The 19,301-nt window shown below is 39.6% G+C and overlaps 1 protein-coding gene across 1 annotated transcript in view; it reads right to left on the reverse strand.

The window, feature by feature from the left end:
- Positions 1-1,312: 1,312 nt before the first annotated feature.
- LOC124797991 (28S ribosomal protein S11, mitochondrial) overlaps positions 1,313-19,301 on the reverse strand; it is a 70,043-nt gene continuing 52,054 nt past the window's right edge. The window contains exon 5 of the mRNA XM_047261172.1: positions 1,313-1,575. Within this exon, the coding sequence (XP_047117128.1) occupies positions 1,468-1,575 (108 nt within the window). The 3' untranslated portion in view covers positions 1,313-1,467. The remainder of the gene's footprint in view (positions 1,576-19,301) is intronic.

Here is a 19,301-nt window from a genome sequence, read left to right on the forward strand (position 1 = left end):
AGCTAAAATTGCAAAAAAGGGTCCATCTCAGATTTTCAAAGTTTTGCTCTCCATCACTTACTATAAACCTTCGCTACCAAAATATCTAAAGTAATTGGTGGAACACCTTTTATTAATACCGTTTTAACTGTGTTTACAGTTTGTAAACAATGAAGCATGGGTGTCATGACCATATAAAACATTATGAATTACTCTTCAAAGAGGCTATAAGTTGCAAAGATTTGGTACCGCAGGTCTCGAGAAATAGCCTAGGATTACGCAGAAACATTTTAATTTGCGCGTCGTCCAATAATTTTGTCAATAATTACGAAAATCGTTCTTTAAAAACCCACTGAGAAACAAGTAGACAGACAGTTCGGCTGAAGCACCTTATTTCACTTTCCAACAGTTACATGGTTTCTACACAGACAGTAAATTATAAAAATATGCAAATACTTTCGAGTAGTTCTATAATTATAATGCTGTTTACCGATAACTGAGTCTTACCTGTCGCATGTTTCGTTCTGCTTGAATACGTGGAATCTCAATATTTCTTCAAGTGTTTCGGTGAAATATATAAAGTAATGTAATTTACATTACTAAATTCGCACCGAAGAGGCTAATGCGCGAAATAAACAACTAAATTAACCGCAAGCGTGCTGGTATCTTCGTGCGAATTCGTCAAAGTAAATTTGCTGCCATCTTGAAAGGCAGTATATCGTGTCCACTGGGGAAAATCGTACCTCGTCTCCAGCACGACGTATAATTCCACAAAGAAATTTAATAAAAATATAGAACGTTGAAATTACAATATAATGGGTCTTCAACAACATATAGCAGCTTGAATCGACAGCCAAGTTAATACGCACAGGTTTATTCAACACCTATCCCCGATGTAGCACTGGCAGCCATGTTGCCTTCTTCACAGGAACTGTACCCAGAGTTCCAAGCGCGCGTTACGTGCCAGACTTGAACTGAGTTCTCCCTAAAATCGTCCGTGCCGAGAAAATGCAGCCTCTGACAAGTGCGGGACATTTGAATTTCGTTCCTGTGACGATAAATAGCAAAGCTAACCTCTTCTCGCGTGTTTAAACTGAATAATTAACTGGGGGCAGCCAGATATTGCTGATCGACGAGAAAACAGCATTTTCTCGCTATATTCCAATAAAATCGTCGTGATAAACAGATATTTCAGGTCCCTTGAATAAAAGAGCCAGAGTTTAATTCATGAAATTAATGACAAACCACTTCTCACTGCGTATAAGCGGTACAAAAAGGGCCCCTTTGTACTGAGATAAGACTGTTTTTTTTAAAAAAATAATGTCACAACAACTGTCATGAGGCACTATTCTGTTATTACAAAGTATTCTCTGCTTTTACACATTTAATTTCCTTTATCACCGTCAAAAAAATAGCATAGATAAACCATGAAAGTAAATCACAACACAAACATTTTCTGGAGTCTTTTACTATGACACAAACATGCAATCACAGTTTCTTTTGCTTCCGTGGTCGAGGTGGATTCCATGAGACTGGGGTGCTGTCTGTTATGGAGACGATATCCATTCCACCCATTTGCAGTCCTTTGATTGCTGCCTGAAATTAGAAGAAAATGTATTAATATCTTCTTTGAGCTGAAACTAACAGTCTAGTTAGAATAAAAAATACTGTTTTTGTAAAAAGTTGCTGATATAAACACAGACTATGGAAGACGGAAACATATCTGATTAAATTAACATGCTAGCTGACCTTTAAAATTCTGCAAAGGTTGAATGTTATGCTTTATTATGAACAGTTAGAGACCAAGTGAAGCAGACACTAAGCCCGGAGGTTTGTCCAAGATTCGAATTTCGATACAAAAAATGGTCCCAAGAAATGGCATGCTTTTCCTCACCGAGTCCAGTGACTAGTTCATGAAGTGGAGGTGACCTAAAGTTTAATGTGGAATCTGAACAACAGCTCAAGATGATATTCTCACATACACAATGACTTGAAAAAGTCATATACATGACAACAGATTAGCTTTAATTTCCCAATATGTTTCAATAAATGAATACTTTTCACAATTTTTACCAACATTCAGCCACAGAAAACGCAACAAAGTATTTCACAAATAGTTCAAGACAATCACAGAACACTAACCAGTTTGGACTTATATTTACTAATGACAACGAGAGAAAAATTTTAAAAAAGAATTTTCTATTAGGGAATAAAAAATTGGCCAAGATGACAAAAGGATTATTAAAATTAATCTGTTCAAAAAGGCAACCAAAACATACTTCATAAGCAATGTATACTATCAAAGATTACTTCAAGTAGGGGTTAATAACAAAAGAGACCAATTGCAACATCCTGTCACATTACAATACATGACCACAATGTAAAGCTTTTACCAAGAAAATCATGTGGATGGCAGTACTATCTTCCCATTTTCTGAGATCAACATTCCTCATCATGGAGGGATGCTGACTCATTTTCCCCACACAGAATGAAGAGACGACACAGAAACACGCATGGGACCGGAAGTCAGCTTTCTGAACAGACTGGAGCGAGTGGAAGGGCCACAGCAGCACGTTTGTTGTTGACGTGTCATCATCGGAGGGTGTCCAAAGCGTGTGCAGTACAGCAGTGCAAAATTGAGTTTTATAACATAAGTTGTTTTGGGCAAATTGTGTATGATCAAAAGAACACTTTGCAACAAGGATTGACTGAAAGACACAGAACACTCACTCAAGATGTTGGAGTTTGCTTTGTTTAGCCATCCTGATCAATTTTTTTTTAAATTTTTAAATAATTTCCAGAGAATGCTGGAATGGTTCCTCCAGCAAGGGCACGACTGAAGAAAATTTATTTACTCACATTTCCACATGCATAAATTCTCAAATACACAAGGGACTGTTTTTGTATGGACTGTTTTTGTATCAACCTGAGTAGGTAGCTCATTTGCATGAATAGCGATAACCAAGTATTTAAGTAGGAGACAAAAGTTATTGATTACATCTGATCTGACAAGATTCCAAGTATAAAACGGTTGTTCGTTCTCTTCCTCATTACTAAAACTGCAGCATTATTACAAAGGTGTGTGTGTGTGTGTGTGTGTGTGTGTGTGTGTGTGTGTGTGTGTGTGTGTTTTACATAATGCTTCTATTCTGCACATATATTCAACAAAATAAAAATAAAAAAGGACAATGCACCGAGATCACTGTAAGGATAGGTAGACAATAATCTTCCCAATAAATTTAATATAACTAAATTTTCTCATGCTGAGAAATTACAAACGATCCGTTTTACTTGGTAAAAGCTTTCTAAATCCAAGATCACACAAATGTATCTTTATTTACGAACAAACAATTGGTTTTGCAGACTTTACTATCATCTCCAAATCTATAACATAATGCTTTTATACGGGATATATCTCATACCATGAGTTGCGAAATGTATTCATTTTGAGTTAGACCTCACGCCAAATTGTCATGTAGATAAAATGTAGTACATTACATAAAGGTTTTTCATAAATAAAACATTTTAAGTCAAAAAGCACCTTGTGCACAGGGCCATGTCCATAAATGCAGTGCTCACAGAGGGTTGACGACTCAAAAACACAGTACACAATAAAATGCACAGTAGCACCATCTGTTAAAATTAGCCGGATAATTGAAGAAAGACCTTAGTGTGTATACGGTGCAACTAGTACTGCAAAGATGAACACATACAGTATGTTACAGCCACTATATGGCTCTTACAGCAGTACCATAAGATCAGAGTGTAAATTATTCTCTTCTTAGCATTTAAGATTAGGTACTTATGTGAGTGGCCTTTAAAAATAGTAATGACTATAAAACTATACTACACTTGCAACTGGAACATTTTTTTTTTTTTTTTTTTAATTCTCACAATCCCCTCACTCATTCTTATTACTGCCAGCACAACTGGTAAGTTTAGGTATTTAATACAGTATCTAGATAGTTACATGTGTCAAAACTGTAATTTCCAGACATGGGTTATACTGGCCCACGTATCTTATTTATCATTTATGAATATCTGCAATGTATAAAATAAAATAAAGGATATCAAATTTTCATGCAATTAGCTTGAAAAAAATTGGTCTACTGTAAACCACTGTCACATGATTCTTCACTTCACAATATCTTTAAATAGATAAAAGTAAGTTATGCAGATAAACTGAGTGCTTTTACAGACAGATTAGGAAATCTGCCACCTCACTTGGAAAAAGTGGAATACAAACTTTGCTTCAGTGTGGAGCTGACACTACCCTCGTCACTGTGGCTACTACATGCAATCATTTCTAAGCAATATTTTGCATCTGAAGCCACCAATGAAACTTGCAATAAATATGTTATGATAGGTAAAACAAATTTTTGACTGGGATAAATGTCAAAATTTTCTGCTTTTGGCAATCAATCCATCTATTCCTTATAAATTAATCGCATTATTGGAGGGAGGGGGGTGTTTTGCATGAGGAGACCAGACAGCGAGGTCATCGGTCTCATCAGATTAGGGAAGGATGGGGAAGGAAGTTGGCCATGCCCTTTGAAAGGAACCATCCTGGCATTTGCCTGGAGCGATTTAGGGAAATCACGGAAAACTTAAATCAGGATGGCTGGACGCAGGATTGAACCGTCGTCTTCCCGAATGCAATCGCATTATGGGCTTAGCATTCCTTAACAGTTTACACTAACGTCATTTCACGTCACTGCAATACCCATTAATTTCATTTCAGCAAATCTAACTAAACTACACACTGAAAGATTCCTGTTCTCTCTTCACTGCCAATTTTGATGGACACCAATATGAGAAGTGTCCACCCCTTGCCTTTATCGTGGCTTGGACTCTACTAGGGACATTTTCCAAGAAGAATGTGAATGTCAAAGAAGGACTAGCAGCCAATTCTTCCTCAAGAGCCAAAACCAGAGAAGATTGGATGCCGAAGTCAAGGGAGAAGTCGACATTCTAACTCGGCCCTAAGGAGTTCAGACTGGGAATCTGAGCAAGCCATTCGATTTCAGGAATTCTGTTGTCTAACAACCATTGCCTCACAGACGCTGCTTTATGACAGGGCACATTTTCAAGCTGATACAAATAATCTAGTCTCTGATATGTTCCCTTCTATATGCAGTATACAATACTGTAAAATGTGCTCATACCCTCCCACATTTACTGTTTTCTCAAGTGCAATAAGGAAACCATACCCTAACCATGAAAAACACCCACATTCTGTAACACCGCCTCCTTCGTACTGCAATGTTGCCACCACACATGTTGGCAAGTACTGTTCCATTGGCATTAGCCACACCAAAATCATTCCACTGGAAAGCCACAGGTCTAGCATGATTTGTCACTTCCAAACACTCATTTCCACTCAACTACTGTCCCATGGTGTGTCTCTACACCACTCAGAAATGATTACAGAAATGTGTGGCTTATGAAAAGCTGCTGGGCCGCTGTACCTTATTCTTTTTAAGCTTGACCATTGTACCCTATTCTTTCTAATTGTTTGATGGATCGTATCAGCCAGTACCTGAGGTCTCCCAGTCTTGATGTAACTGTGGTTGTTCCTTCACCTTTCCACTTCAACCATCAAATTATCAACGATCAACTTGGGCAGCTTTCAAAGAGTTGAAGTATCAATAATGGATCGGTTACCCAATGACTGCTCCACATTCAAACTTTCTAAGATCTCCTGACTGATCCATTCTGCTGCTATTGTTTCTCTATTGACTACCTAATACTCAATGTCTCCTTTTATACTGGTTTTCCACCTCCTGTGGCATCTAGTGGTCATCACTGGGGGGTGTCTGCATACTTATGATCAGCTAATGACCAGATCATACAACAAACATTTTCACGACTGGTTTTTTTAGCTGCTGTTAAATATTTTGTGTTGTATGGTCATGGTCAAAGAAACTTTTCCACAAAAGTTTCATGGACATGACCCGGAAGATTTCCCAGCAAGTAACAGTGTACTGTTTAACAGGAAATCCCAACTATGGTTATAGTGTTTCACATTTGGAAAGTATGGGCAGACAAGTCACACGAATGGGTAGAAAATTCTCAGAATGTAATGGGCATCAAAACCTGATCTCCGTATTTACAATATGATATCTATGAGTGTAGCCACCAAGCCAAAATCAAATTAATATTATATAAGAATCAAATATATCACCAGACATATTAATCTTACATGATTAAGGTTTCCAAGTTGTATTGGTCAATAAAATTTTGCAACCAAATGAGCAATTATACCTTATACACACACCAGTAAACCACCTGATTCTTTAAAAGAACCTGACTATGCGCTGCATTACTGGTTCCATCAAATCAACCTCATGGCACTGGTTACCTGTATTGAGTAAGATCCCACCACCTCACTTAAGGCAAAAATAAGCTCTACTGAGGGAGGCCAAGAAAATCTCTGCATCACCTTCTCCACCACCACACCAGGAATTCTGTCATCCGCCACAACAATGATTGCGATCAAGAAGACCAGCAAGTGTTACTGCAGGACAACTCATCGCGGATGGTTTTGATCTAAATGAAAGCTGGAAGCATGAATGGTCAATGAAAACATTGGGAACAGGAGCCCATCACCTTGATCCCACAAAGCAGCCAAACAGTTCTGACCTACCAAGGAACCTCTGGTGCCACCTCAACAGGTTAAGGACTGGATATGGTTGTTGTAGCTACTTCAGGTACAAATGGGACTAGATCAGTTCACCAATGTGTGAATCTAACCAAGAAGAGCAGACAATTGAACATCTAGTCCAACACTGTCCACTTCATTCATACCCTGGAATTCCCAATGACTTGTTAACTCTCACACCCAGCTTAAGTAATTGGTTGAAAAACACAGACTTCCAAGGTTTAATCTTGTCTTACACCATATGATTAAATAAATAAAATAAAATGTTTACATCATATCTCCTAAACTGTGTGTCATACAATGATATAATTTTACTCACAAATCCAAAGATACATGTGGTACTGTCTGCAAACTGTTTTGCGGAAAGTAAAGAAGTAATAAATTAAAACTTCGTGGCTGGTGCTGAAGTTCTGTTGAATGAACAGCAAAAATCTAGTGATCCGTCAACATTCATCCATGTTCTTGTGTGGAGTGTCGCAAGAACAATTTCATAATGGTTTGAAATTGCATGTCAAGTTTGTTGCAAGTTGCTAAGTGCTCTTGTTCTCGAATACTGGACGAATCAAGTCATGGTATTTGCACACCATCAGTTACACAGACTCAAAACAGTTACTGCGTCAAACTTTTAACCTAACCTATACCTCTTAATGAGAGATTGAGACAGCATTTTAAATTTTCAAATTTGGTCAATAATTACAAAAAATACTGAAAAACAATTTTTTGCTGCCCTGGAAGCCATTAGATAGGCAACCTGCAACTGGTTCCAATTTCAGGTGCTGCATAATGCACTGGAATATACTACATAGCCGGCCACGGTGGCCGAGTCGTTCTAGGTGCTCAGTCTGGAACCGCGCGACTGCTACGGTCGCAGGTTCGAATCCTGCCTCGGGCATGGATGTGTGTGATGTCCTTAGGTTGGTTAGGTTTAAGTCTAGGGGACTGATGACCTCTGATGTTAAGTCCCATAGTGCTTGGAGCCATTTGAACCATTTATACTAGATACTCTGCAATCTTGCCTTTGTGAGCCAGATATACAGTCATGCGCTCTGTACTACTGGAATAGAAAAAACAAACATGGTCACTCAACTAATATACTGCTTTGGACTTGGACGATTCAGATTTAATGAGATTGAGGCATTCATTAGGAACATCTTGTCCCTCCTCAAGGGCAGCAATCTATAAGCCTGGGAAAATCTCTGGGAGCACTGTGTTCTTGGCAGTTGGTTCAGAAATTTTCAATGGGATTCATACTCTGAAGAGATTGTTAACCATGGCATTTGAGTGATTCTATCGCTCGGTGCTCTCTCACCTGAGCTTTACAAGGATGTGTATGGGTGCCCAACAAATGAAGGAAGAACTTTTAAGTTAAACGTCCTCAAGAAGAAAATTTAGAATGTAATAACTCTTTTATACAGATATTACTATTTATATGAATGGTAAAAACACAGATTTACAGAATACATTTACTATGAGAGAGGGAAAACAAAGTGTGATTTGAAGGGAGTGAATAGGAGAATTAGAGGAATAAGGCATTCATGAAAGCTTTTGTGTAATTCAGGCCAAGAGGAAAGGAAGGGAAACTGTTGTGCCAACTTAGGGGAGTGTACCACTGGCTGAATGCAGAAAGAAGAAACATCTATAATGCTATAAGATAGACAACCATAACAGAACAGTACATTATTAGACTGGTTTTTTAGAATTAAATTAAATGAAATGGATAAGAATACGAAATGAAAACGATTGATTTATGCACTTGCATACCACATTAAGTATGAATAACTGAAAACTGATATCTGCAAATCATTGATTTTAAGAGAGGCTCAGTGACAAGGAAAATTTGTCAAAATAGTTTTTTTAAGTGATACAGAAAAAGAGCAGTGAATCAAGAACGTTTCAACAGGGCACCAAAAAAGCAATAAAATGCTAAAAGAAATAAAAGAGCATTTCTGAAAGTTTCTAGTTAAAACCCTCCAAATGAAAGTCATTAGTCCACAAGAGATAATAGGAAAGTTTATCATCTCATCTGAGGGGAAATGTTTGTATGAACAAAATTCTAAGGAATTTTGCAAAGATACAATTCGGTATCTTATAGGCTGTTCTGCAATAAATCCCATGCAATTAGACTATCATGAATCTTATGAATCTTAAAACTGATACAGACACTATCTGCAACAAGACTGCACTGCACTGCCAACTAATGAATACACATTACAGATAGAACTTTATCTCTCAAACACACCAATCTAAGAGAACAGTTCTTGTACAGAATTTGGTGGCTTTCAACCAATGGCATTAATATCACCGTCTAGGACTGTACTGACCAAACAATCTGTTTCTTTGTGACAAAGGCTTGGAAGCAAGAGGAACAAAAGATTAGAATCTTGTTATTTCAATACATGACACAGGAACTGAAAACTGAAGTAAAGGCTGTAGTCATGCCCTCGGAGACATGTGCTGGGCAAACCAAGAACACTCATTTTGCTGGTATTTTGATGGTGGCATTGCAGACCTTGTCATTAGAAATAATAGACCACGAACTTCTACTTTCAATGAAGCTGCATATGAATTATCCGAAAGAAACAAAAGTTGGACTTCCTTGTTCTCTTGGAATTCACTGCACCAGCATTTCACAAATTCTACCATGATCTAAGGAAAGCTGCTAACATCAGGGAAGTCTACTTTGATACTGTATTTACAAAAACAAACATGATAAAGAAGCACGACAATTTTGTTCTCAATGGCAAAAACCCTGTGTTCTGGTGCATCATTAATTTTAATTAGCTATTTCTTAGTAAATTCAGCGCCATTACACACAATATTTTCTCAGTAATTGCTGATGTTAAGCATCCTTCTTAAGGTTTATATTTTTTCTGTAATGTACATGTTAAGAAAAATAATACAGACCATGAAATTTATAAAGTGTGGTCTATAAATTGATCAAATAGTTTCCAACTACTTTTCCCTGGATGTTACAGTAATACATAACTTCTTTCCTTTGAATTGTTAAATAAAACAATTTTAAGTCTACAATGGCAATTTTGGCCTTTGGCAATTTTCAAAGGGACACTGCAGAAATGTTGCACCTTAGCACATAGCCTTATTTAAGAATGAGACACTTTCATCACGTAACACCTTCACAACTCTCATACTGCCGTCTCCACATGCATGTCTACTACTGTTTATGCTGTAGTCATATACATGCCATTTCATCCCCGACAACTTGAGTTGCAGTCCGTCAGTAAAAATATGCACCACTCCATTAGTTTGGACAAGGAGGAACAATGAGCAACAACTATTTCTTTGGTCAGAGGGATAAAATGTGCTACAATGACTTTCAGCACAATAACAGGACAGAGCAACAGTGTTTTGGAAGTGGCCCAAAGGAAGTCGGGCACGAAGAGGGACCAGCCAGCCCATCAACTTTCACCATGGTCCCAGAACATTTGGCAAGCTCAAGTGAGAATTTTAGAAGCTAGCTACAATTGAAGTGGTAGTGTCACCTTTGGAAATCAGTCACGGTCATGCATATCAAACCATTTCAGGGTGGTGGGTAAGACAGCTTACGGAAGAACTCAATGTCAAACACGGTGACATCTGCCAAAACTCGCTTGACTTAATTTCATCAGAGGTGGAGGTTCACTTTTGACACAGTTAGTCATCGGTGATGAAACTAGAGTGTCAGTGTGTGGAATGGACACAACCTGGATCACTGAAGCCTAACAAGATCCAGGACTTTGCCTTTGATGTCAAAGGTTATGCAACCTTTTTTTTGGGACACAGAGAGCATAAACGATAAGGAAACATCATCAAACGAAATTTCCAGGGTGTATTGTTTGGGAACAAGTTAATGGCAGCAATTCATAGCAAACAATGAGGTCTGTTGTTGCACCAAGTGTTGCTGCTGCATTGCGATGGCTGCCCACACACAGCTCACTATACCATTAAAACCATCAAGAAGGTGAGTTCTGAGGTGCTGAACTCCCTCCTTACCACCCAGAGTTCAATCCCTCCAACTTTCACTTGTTTGGGGCACTCAAGAATGCTTTGTGAAGTCACTAAGTTTCCTCACATGTGAAAGTGCAGAAAACAGTGCAAAAACGTTTTAGTGATCAAGTGTAAATCACCTTCTTGGTAGAAATACATAAGCTTGTGGACTGCTGGATTAAGAGCATTGAAGAGAAGACTGTGCTGAAAAATCACTTATAGGTTGAGACAATTTTATTTATATACACTGTATAATGAAAGGTGTACATATTTTTTTTACTCTCCCTTGTATTAAACAATATGTAAAGTCATTGCAACACGGTCAGCCTGCAAAGGTTGTGTAGATATTTGAGAGAACACTATATATCAAACGGGAAAGCGCTAGTAGATAGACACAATAAAAAACACAAACACACACACAAATTTCAAGCTTTCGCAACCCGAGGTTGCTTCATCAGGAAAGAGGGCAGGAGAGGGAAGGACGAAAGGATGTGGGTTTTAAGAAGGGAGAGGGTAAGGAGTCATTCTAATCCCGGGAGTGGAAAGACGTACCTTATGGGGGGGAAAAAGGACAGGTACACACACACACACACACACACACACACACACACACACACACACACACACACACACACATCCATCCGCACACAGACCACAGGCCTGTGTGTGCAAGTGTATACCTGTCCTTCCCCCCCCGCCCCCCCCCAATGAACCATGGACCTTGCCGTTGGTGGGGAGGCTTGCGTGCCTCAACAATACAGATAGCCGTACTGTAGGTGCAATCACAACGGAGGGGTATCTGTTGAGAGGCCAGACAAATGTGTGGTTCCTGAAGAGGGGCAGCAGCCTTTTCAGTAGTTGCAGGGGCAACAGTCCGGATGATTGACTGATCTGGCCTTGTAATAATAACCAAAACGGCCTTGCTGTGCTGGTACTGCGAACGGCTGAAAGCAAGGGGAAACTACAGCCGTAATTTTTCCCGAGGGCATGCAGCTTTACTGTATGATTAAATGATGATGGCGTCCTCTTGGGTAAAATATTCCAGAGGTAAAATAGTCCCCCATTCGGATCTCCGGGCGGGGACTACTCAAGAGGATGTCATTATCAGGAGAAAGAAAACTGGCATTCTACGGATCGGAGCGTGGAATGTCAGATCCCTTAATCGGGCAGGTAGGTTAGAAAATTTAAAAAGGGAAATGGATAGGTTAAAGTTAGATATAGTGGGAATAAGTGAAGTTCGGTGGCAGGAAGGACAAGACTTTTGGTCAGGTGACTACAAGGTTATAAACACAAAATCAAATAGGGGTAATGCAGGAGTAGGTTTAATAATGAATAGGAAAGTAGGAATGCGGGTAAGCTACTACAAACAGCACAGCGAACGCATTGTTGTGGTCAAGATAGATACGAAGCCCACACCTACTACAGTAGTACAAGTTTATATGCCAACTAGCTCTGCAGATGACGAAGAAACTGAAGAAATGTATGATGAAATAAAAGAAATTATTCAGATAGTGAAGGGAAACGAAAATTTAATAGTTATGGGTGACTGGAATTCATCAGTAGGAAAAGGGAGAGAAGGAAACGTAGTAGGTGAATATGGATTGGGGCTAACAAATGAAAGAGGAAGCCGCCTGGTAGAATTTTGTACAGAGCACAACATAATCATAGCTAACACTTGGTTTAAGAATCATGAAAGAAGGTTGTATACATGGAAGAACCGTGGAGATACTAAAAGGTATCAGATAGATTATATAATGGTAAGAGATTTAGGAACCAGGTTTTAAATTGTAAGACATTTCCAGGGGCAGATGTGGACTCTGACCACAATCTATTGGTTACGAGCTGTAGATTAAAACTGAAGAAACTGCAAAAAGGTGGGAATTTAAGGCAATGGGACCTGGATAAGCTGAAAGAACCAGAGGTTGTACAGAGTTTCAGGGAGAGCATAAGGGAACAATTGACAGGAATGGGGGAAAGAAATACAGTAGAAGAAGAATGGGTAGCTTTGAGGGATGAAGTAGTGAAGGCAGCAGAGGATCAAGTAGGTAAAAAGACGAGGGTTAGTAGAAATCCTTGGGTAACAGAAGAAATGTTGAATTTAATTGATGAAAGGAGAAAATATAAAAATGCAGTAAATGAAGCAGGCAAAAAGGAATACAAACGTCTCAAAAATGAGATCGACAGGAAATGCAAAATGGCTAAGCAGGGATGGCTAGAGGACAAATGTAAGGATGTAGATGCTTATCCCACTAGGGGTAAGATAGATACTGCCTACAGGAAAATTAAAGAGTCCTTTGGAGATAAGAGAACCACTTGTATGAATATCAAGAGCTCAGATGGAAACCCAGTTCTAAGCAAAGAAGGGAAAGCAGAAAGGTGGAATGAGTATATAGAGGGTCTATACAAGGGCGATGTACTTGAGGACAATATTATGAAAATGGGAGAGGTTGTAGATGAAGATGAAATGGGAGATACGATACTGCGTGAAGAGTTTGACAGAGCACTGAAAGACCTGTGTCGGAACTAGCCCCCGGAGTAGACAACATTCCATTGGAACTACTGACGACCTTGGGAGAGCCAGTCCTGTCAAAACTCTACCATCTGGTGAGTAAGATGTATGAAACAGGCGACATACCCTCAGACTTCAAGAAGAATATAATAATTCCAATCCCAAAGAAAGCAGGTGTTGACAGATGTGAAAATTACCGAACAATCAGTTTAATAAGCCACAGCTGCAAAATACTAACACGAATTCTTTACAGACGAATGGAAAAAAAACTAATAGAAGCTGACCTCGGGGAAGATCAGTTTGGATTCCGTAGAAACACTGGAACACGTGAGGCAATACTGACCTTACGACTTATCTTAGAAGAAAGATTAAGGAAAGGCAAACCTACGTTTCTAGCATTTGTAGACTTAGAGAAAGCTTTTGACAATGTTGACTGGAATACTCTCTTTCAAATTCTAAAGGTGGCAGGGGTAAAATACAGGGAGCGAAAGGCTATTTACAATTTGTACAGAAACCAGATGGCAGTTATAAAGAGTCGAGGGGCATGAAAGGGAAGCAGTGGTTGGGAAAGGAGTAAGACAGGGTTGTAGCCTCTCCCCGATGTTATTCAATCTGTATATTGAGCTAGCAGTAAAGGAAACAAAAGAAAAATTCGGAGTAGGTATTAAAATCCATGGAGAAGAAATAAAAACTTTGAGGTTCGCCAATGACATTGTAATTCTGTCAGAGACAGCAAAGGACTTGGAAGAGCAGTTGAATGGAATGGACAGTGTCTTGAAAGGAAAATATAAGATGAACATCAACAAAAGCAAAACGAGGATAATGGAATGTAGTCGAATTAAGTCGGGTGATGCTGAGAATATTAGACTAGGAAATGAGACACGTAAAGTAGTAAAGGAGTTTTGCTATTTGGGGAGCAAAATAACTGATGATGGTCGAAGTAGAGAGGATATAAAATGTAGACTGGCAATGGCAAGGAAAGCGTTTCTGAAGAAGACAAATTAGTTAACATCGAGTATAGATTTAAGTGTCAGCAAGTCATTTCTGAAAGTATTTGTATGGAGTGTAGCCACGTATGGAAGTGAAACATGGACGATAAATAGTTTGGACAAGACTAGAATAGAAGCTTTCGAAATGTGGTGCTACAGAAGAATGCTGAAGATTAGATGGGTAGATCACATAACTAATGAGGAAGTATTGAATAGGATTGGGGAGAAGAGAAATTTGTGGCACAACTTGACCAGAAGAAGGGATCGGTTGGTAGCACATGTTCTGAGGCATCAAGGGGTCACCAGTTTAGTATTGGAGGGCAGCGTGGAAGGTAAAAATCGTAGAGGGAGACCAAGAGATGAATACACTAAGCGGATTCAGAAGGATGTAGGTTGCAGTAGGTACTGGGAGATGATGAGGCTTGCACAGGATAGAGTAGCATGGAGAGCTGCATCAAACCAGTCTCAGGACTGAAGACCACCACCACAACAACAACAACAACAACAACAACAACAACAACAACAACAACAACAACAACGACGACGACGACGACGACGACGACGACGACGACGACGACGACGACGACGACGACGACGACGACGACGACGACGACGACGACGACGACGACGACGACGACGACGACGACGACGACGACGACGACGACGACGACGACGACGACGACGACGACGACGACGACGACGACGACGACGACGACGACGACGACGACGACGACGACGACGACGACGACGACGACGACGACGACGACGACGACGACGACGACGACGACGACGACGACGACGACGACGACGACGACGACGACGACGACGACGACGACGACGACGACGACGACGACGACGACGACGACGACGACAACAACAACAACAACAACAACAACAACAACAAGGTAAGTCTTTCTGCTCCCGGGATTGGAATGACTGCTTACCCTCTCCCTTAAAACCCACATCCTTTCGTCACTCCTTCTCCTTCCCTCTTTCCTAATGAAGCAACCTCAGGTTGCGAAAGCTTGAAATTTGTGTGTGTGTGTGTTTTTTATTGTGGCTATCTACCAGCGCTTTCCCGTTTGGTAAGTCAAAGCATCTTTGTTTTTTATATATACTTTCCCACGTGGAATTTTTCCCAGTGAAGCACAAAATTTTCACTATGTTCTACTAGAAAATTTCCAAAGGACAAAATTGTAATTTTGGACTTAATTAATTATTTTAACAGCTGAAAACAACAAGTGAGTTTATATCAGTTATATCAAAAATAATTTTTAAAGAAATTAAAACCACAATAATGCTTGTCATATTTGAAAGATCCCAAACAGCGTTCTTTGCAAATGAAATATTAGCACTTGAATTCAGAAGAAAAACATTGCAGAATTACAAAAGAAACAGCACACAGGGGTAAAAAGGTGATGCAATTACTTTTAAATCTGGACTGGACTGTACCCATATCCTGCTTCAGTTACACGATTTGCAAACGTTCAGAAAACTCTTGCCGACTTTCACATTAATAACACTATACACAAATAGTTAGAGGTATACATATTCCACCCCAGGTGACAACTCTCTCTCTCTCTCTCTCTCTCTCTCTCTCTCTCCCCCCCCCCCCCCCTCGTGTGTGTGTGTGTGTTAGAGAGAGAGAGAGAGAGAGAGAGAGAGAGAGAGAGAGAGAGAGAGAGAGAGAGAGAGAGAGAGTGGGGGGGGGGGGGGGGGGGGGGTTTGGTGGGTTACAGTAAGGGTATCTGGCCACCCCTTCAACTGTTCATGCCAAACAATGTTGAACCTGTAGAGATGGGGGACAAAGGCACAAGAAAAAGAAGGAGAAAAAGATGTAGTGTACCACATAAATGCAGGACACACACTCAAGTGTAAAAGATTAAATGAATGTCCAAAAAACCCTGCACAGATGAAGACCGTACGAGAAATAATACTACAATCAGGAACAATTTTAGAATCTCAACAGTTGGAGTGGAGGAACTATTAAAGGTTAGCATATTCATTAGTTCAACATAAAGTAGTGTACCATAAATTTCATGCAATATTTGTGTGTAAGGAACTACTAACTGTTACCAATGCCTTGGAATCCAGAGAGTAGCTGGCAAAATTTGGGTTAGAAATATCTGTCATCCTCCGTGAGCAAGTTATTCAACAAATAGTAATCTTCTAGGTGCTAATGCTGTTTTGGGATATGAAGGGAATGATCCTGTCATAATTTGACACATGTGCTGCAACGGTAAATAGTACAAGCTGCAGTGACATCTTGCGAGAAAAACTGAAATTTGATGTCTCAAAAATGACAAAAAGTTTTGCAATTTAAACTGAGAGTTCATACTCTACAATAATGTCCAGCCTCTCACAGCAAGTGCAACATTACACTGCTTCATCACTGCCAAAAAGGCTTTGATCTGGAATCTGTGGATTACCATATCTTCTGCTTTAGAAGCTGCTGTGTTATTGACAGTTTAGGTCAATCAGATGTCTAAGTCTAACAAGCAGAGCAAATGTGGCTTCCTAAGCAACTGGAAACCTTTGTGGATGGGATACACAAGCTGATTGAACAATACCAAAGCTACATCGCTGAGCAGTGAGCATAAGTGGAAACGTGATAGGTTGGCAGTTATATATTATATTCACCTCTCTGTGACACTAACTTGATAAGAAGTTGTCCAGCTGTATGGATGTGTAAGTAGCAGAGGGAGACTTTAGTGTAATTGTTGGAAATGTAAGGAAAGGAGTGCGGATAGAATATCGCAACACTATATAAGTGCTAAGTGGCCACTGTACGGCCACTATTTCTTTGCACCTACAAAAACATCCCTCCTATGCTACACTTCTCATGTCTCTCCCCTCCCCAGTCATTTGTTGTTTTACCACTCATCAACAATCAATACTGCCGTGGAAGAGAGTGCCTCGACCTTTCTGTAAGAAATGCCTGAAAGTTTGGTTCTCAACACCTGCAACAGCACAATAATGATATATTTAATACGCTGTGAAAACAGCAGATCAAAACAGGTTCTTTACGTCACGATAACATGACAATTCTCTAATACAGACTGTGCTGACCATCAATATTATGCAGCTGCTCTGAATGAATATATTTTAGTGCCTTACCAAATATCTAATCTATTTTTAAAGATACATTCTATTATGCAAAGCGAGAACACATTCGCACAGACATGGTGACAAGCTATAAAGCTTTCTTAGTAGGTGGTTCAGTGGTTAAGATACTGGACAAGTATTTGGGAGGAAGACAGTTCAAATCCCCATGGGCCCATATGGACTTAGTTTTTGTTTTTCCCACGTTGCTGTTGCTGTTGTGGTATTCAGTCCAGAGACTGGTTTGATGCAGCTCTCCATGCTACTCTATCCTGTGCAAGCTTCATCATCTCCCAGTACCTACTACAACTTTACATCCTTCTGAATCTGCTAAGTGTATTCATCTATTGGTCTCCCTCTACGATTTTTACCCTCCATGTAGCCCTCCAATACTAAATTGGTGATCCCATGATTCCTCAGAACATGACCTACCAACCGATCCCTTCTTCTAGTCAAGTTGTGCCACAAACTCCTCTTCCCCCCAATTCTATTCAATACCTCCTCATTAGTTATGTGATCTACCCATCTAATCTTCAGCATTCTTCTGTAGCACCACATCTCGAAAGCTTCTATTCTCTTCTTGTCCAAACTATTTATCGTCCATTTCTCACTTCCATACATGGCTACACTCCATACAAATACTTTCAGAAATGACTTCCTGACACTTAAATCTATACTCGATGTTAACAAATTTCTCTTCTTCATAAACACTTTCCTTGTCATTGCCAGTCTACATTTTATATCCTCATTTATACGTATTTTCCCATAAATATCTTATAATTAAAGCTGAAATGGTTATTTTTATGGGGTGTAGCCATCTCCCTTCCCCAATGCGAGCTTGTGCTCCATCTCTAATGATAGGACAAACCTTAAAATGTTCCCTCCTATTTTTTTGAACTTTTCTTTTTTAATTTATTTCTGAATGTAAATGTTATACGTCTAAGTGAACTGGTCACTGCTGCAACTAAAACATTATTTATTTAAATCTTTTGCTGTAAACTGCAAACCTCTGAAATACATGACAAACTGTACTGTATATTACTTTCCCCTCATTCAACTGATCTATGGGTGTATGGGAAGAATGACTGTAATTATAATTAGTCAAATCTTGTCTTCATGGCCACTATGTGGGTGATATATTGATACTTGTAGTATAGTCCTATGTTCTTAACTTAATACTGGTTGTTGAAGCATTTTGCAGGACAGTTGACGCCTATCTTCAAGTTTTCACTTTTTCCTCGACGCAGTCTTTTGAGTCAAACCAACTTATGACCATTCATGCTGCTCTCCAGGTGGGGACAAAAGCTACATGTAGGAGAATTTTAACCTGCTGGGGGAAAGGAACTGTTGATTCAGACATACAAATGATTAATTCTAGAACTAACTCCACATCTCCACTTCCTTGAGAGCTTAGAAGGATACGCCATCCCAAACATCTAGTACAAGTAAACATAGTGAGATGCAGTTCCTCAAAATTATAGTGGATAATGTGACAAATTTTCAGACATACTCAAGTCATCAGTGTTCGCAGCTGCTGAATTACATCACTGACATAAAAAAACTACACACTTTTCTTCTGTAATATTGGGAACTGCCATCTAAGAGCTTCGGGAAGATAATGCATGGAACTTGAGCAAATAAGGTAACAGCATTGCAAACTATAGTCTCACAGTTGGGAGAAGTAATACTACAAACACCTGTCCTAGTGTATAGGTGTAAGCAAACCTGTAACTTGGGTGCACTTCATGTGTGTACCTATGTATTTTGGGACTACAGTCTATATTTTTCTGCTGTAGCAATCTGACAATTTGTTCCTGAAGCTATTCAGACTTTAATACTGTCTGAGATCTACCCAGAAACTAACAGACGTTTCGGTCTATTGTGGTGGTGGGCAGGACTACTGCCGCCATCTTGGTGCCACAATGTTCCTACATTCAACAAGCATCCAGTGGTGGTAGCATGTGCTCTGTCTCTCCGCTACTTTCCTTTCTGTGATGCGTTAAAATGTGCACTGGTGTTGCTAATTGTGAGGCATGTTTGCGGTTATATTTTGTTGGCAAAAAACCGCACACTAGCT

Source organism: Schistocerca piceifrons, chromosome 5 (assembly GCF_021461385.2).
Source record: "Schistocerca piceifrons isolate TAMUIC-IGC-003096 chromosome 5, iqSchPice1.1, whole genome shotgun sequence".
In the NCBI taxonomy this organism is placed as follows: domain Eukaryota; kingdom Metazoa; phylum Arthropoda; class Insecta; order Orthoptera; family Acrididae; genus Schistocerca; species Schistocerca piceifrons.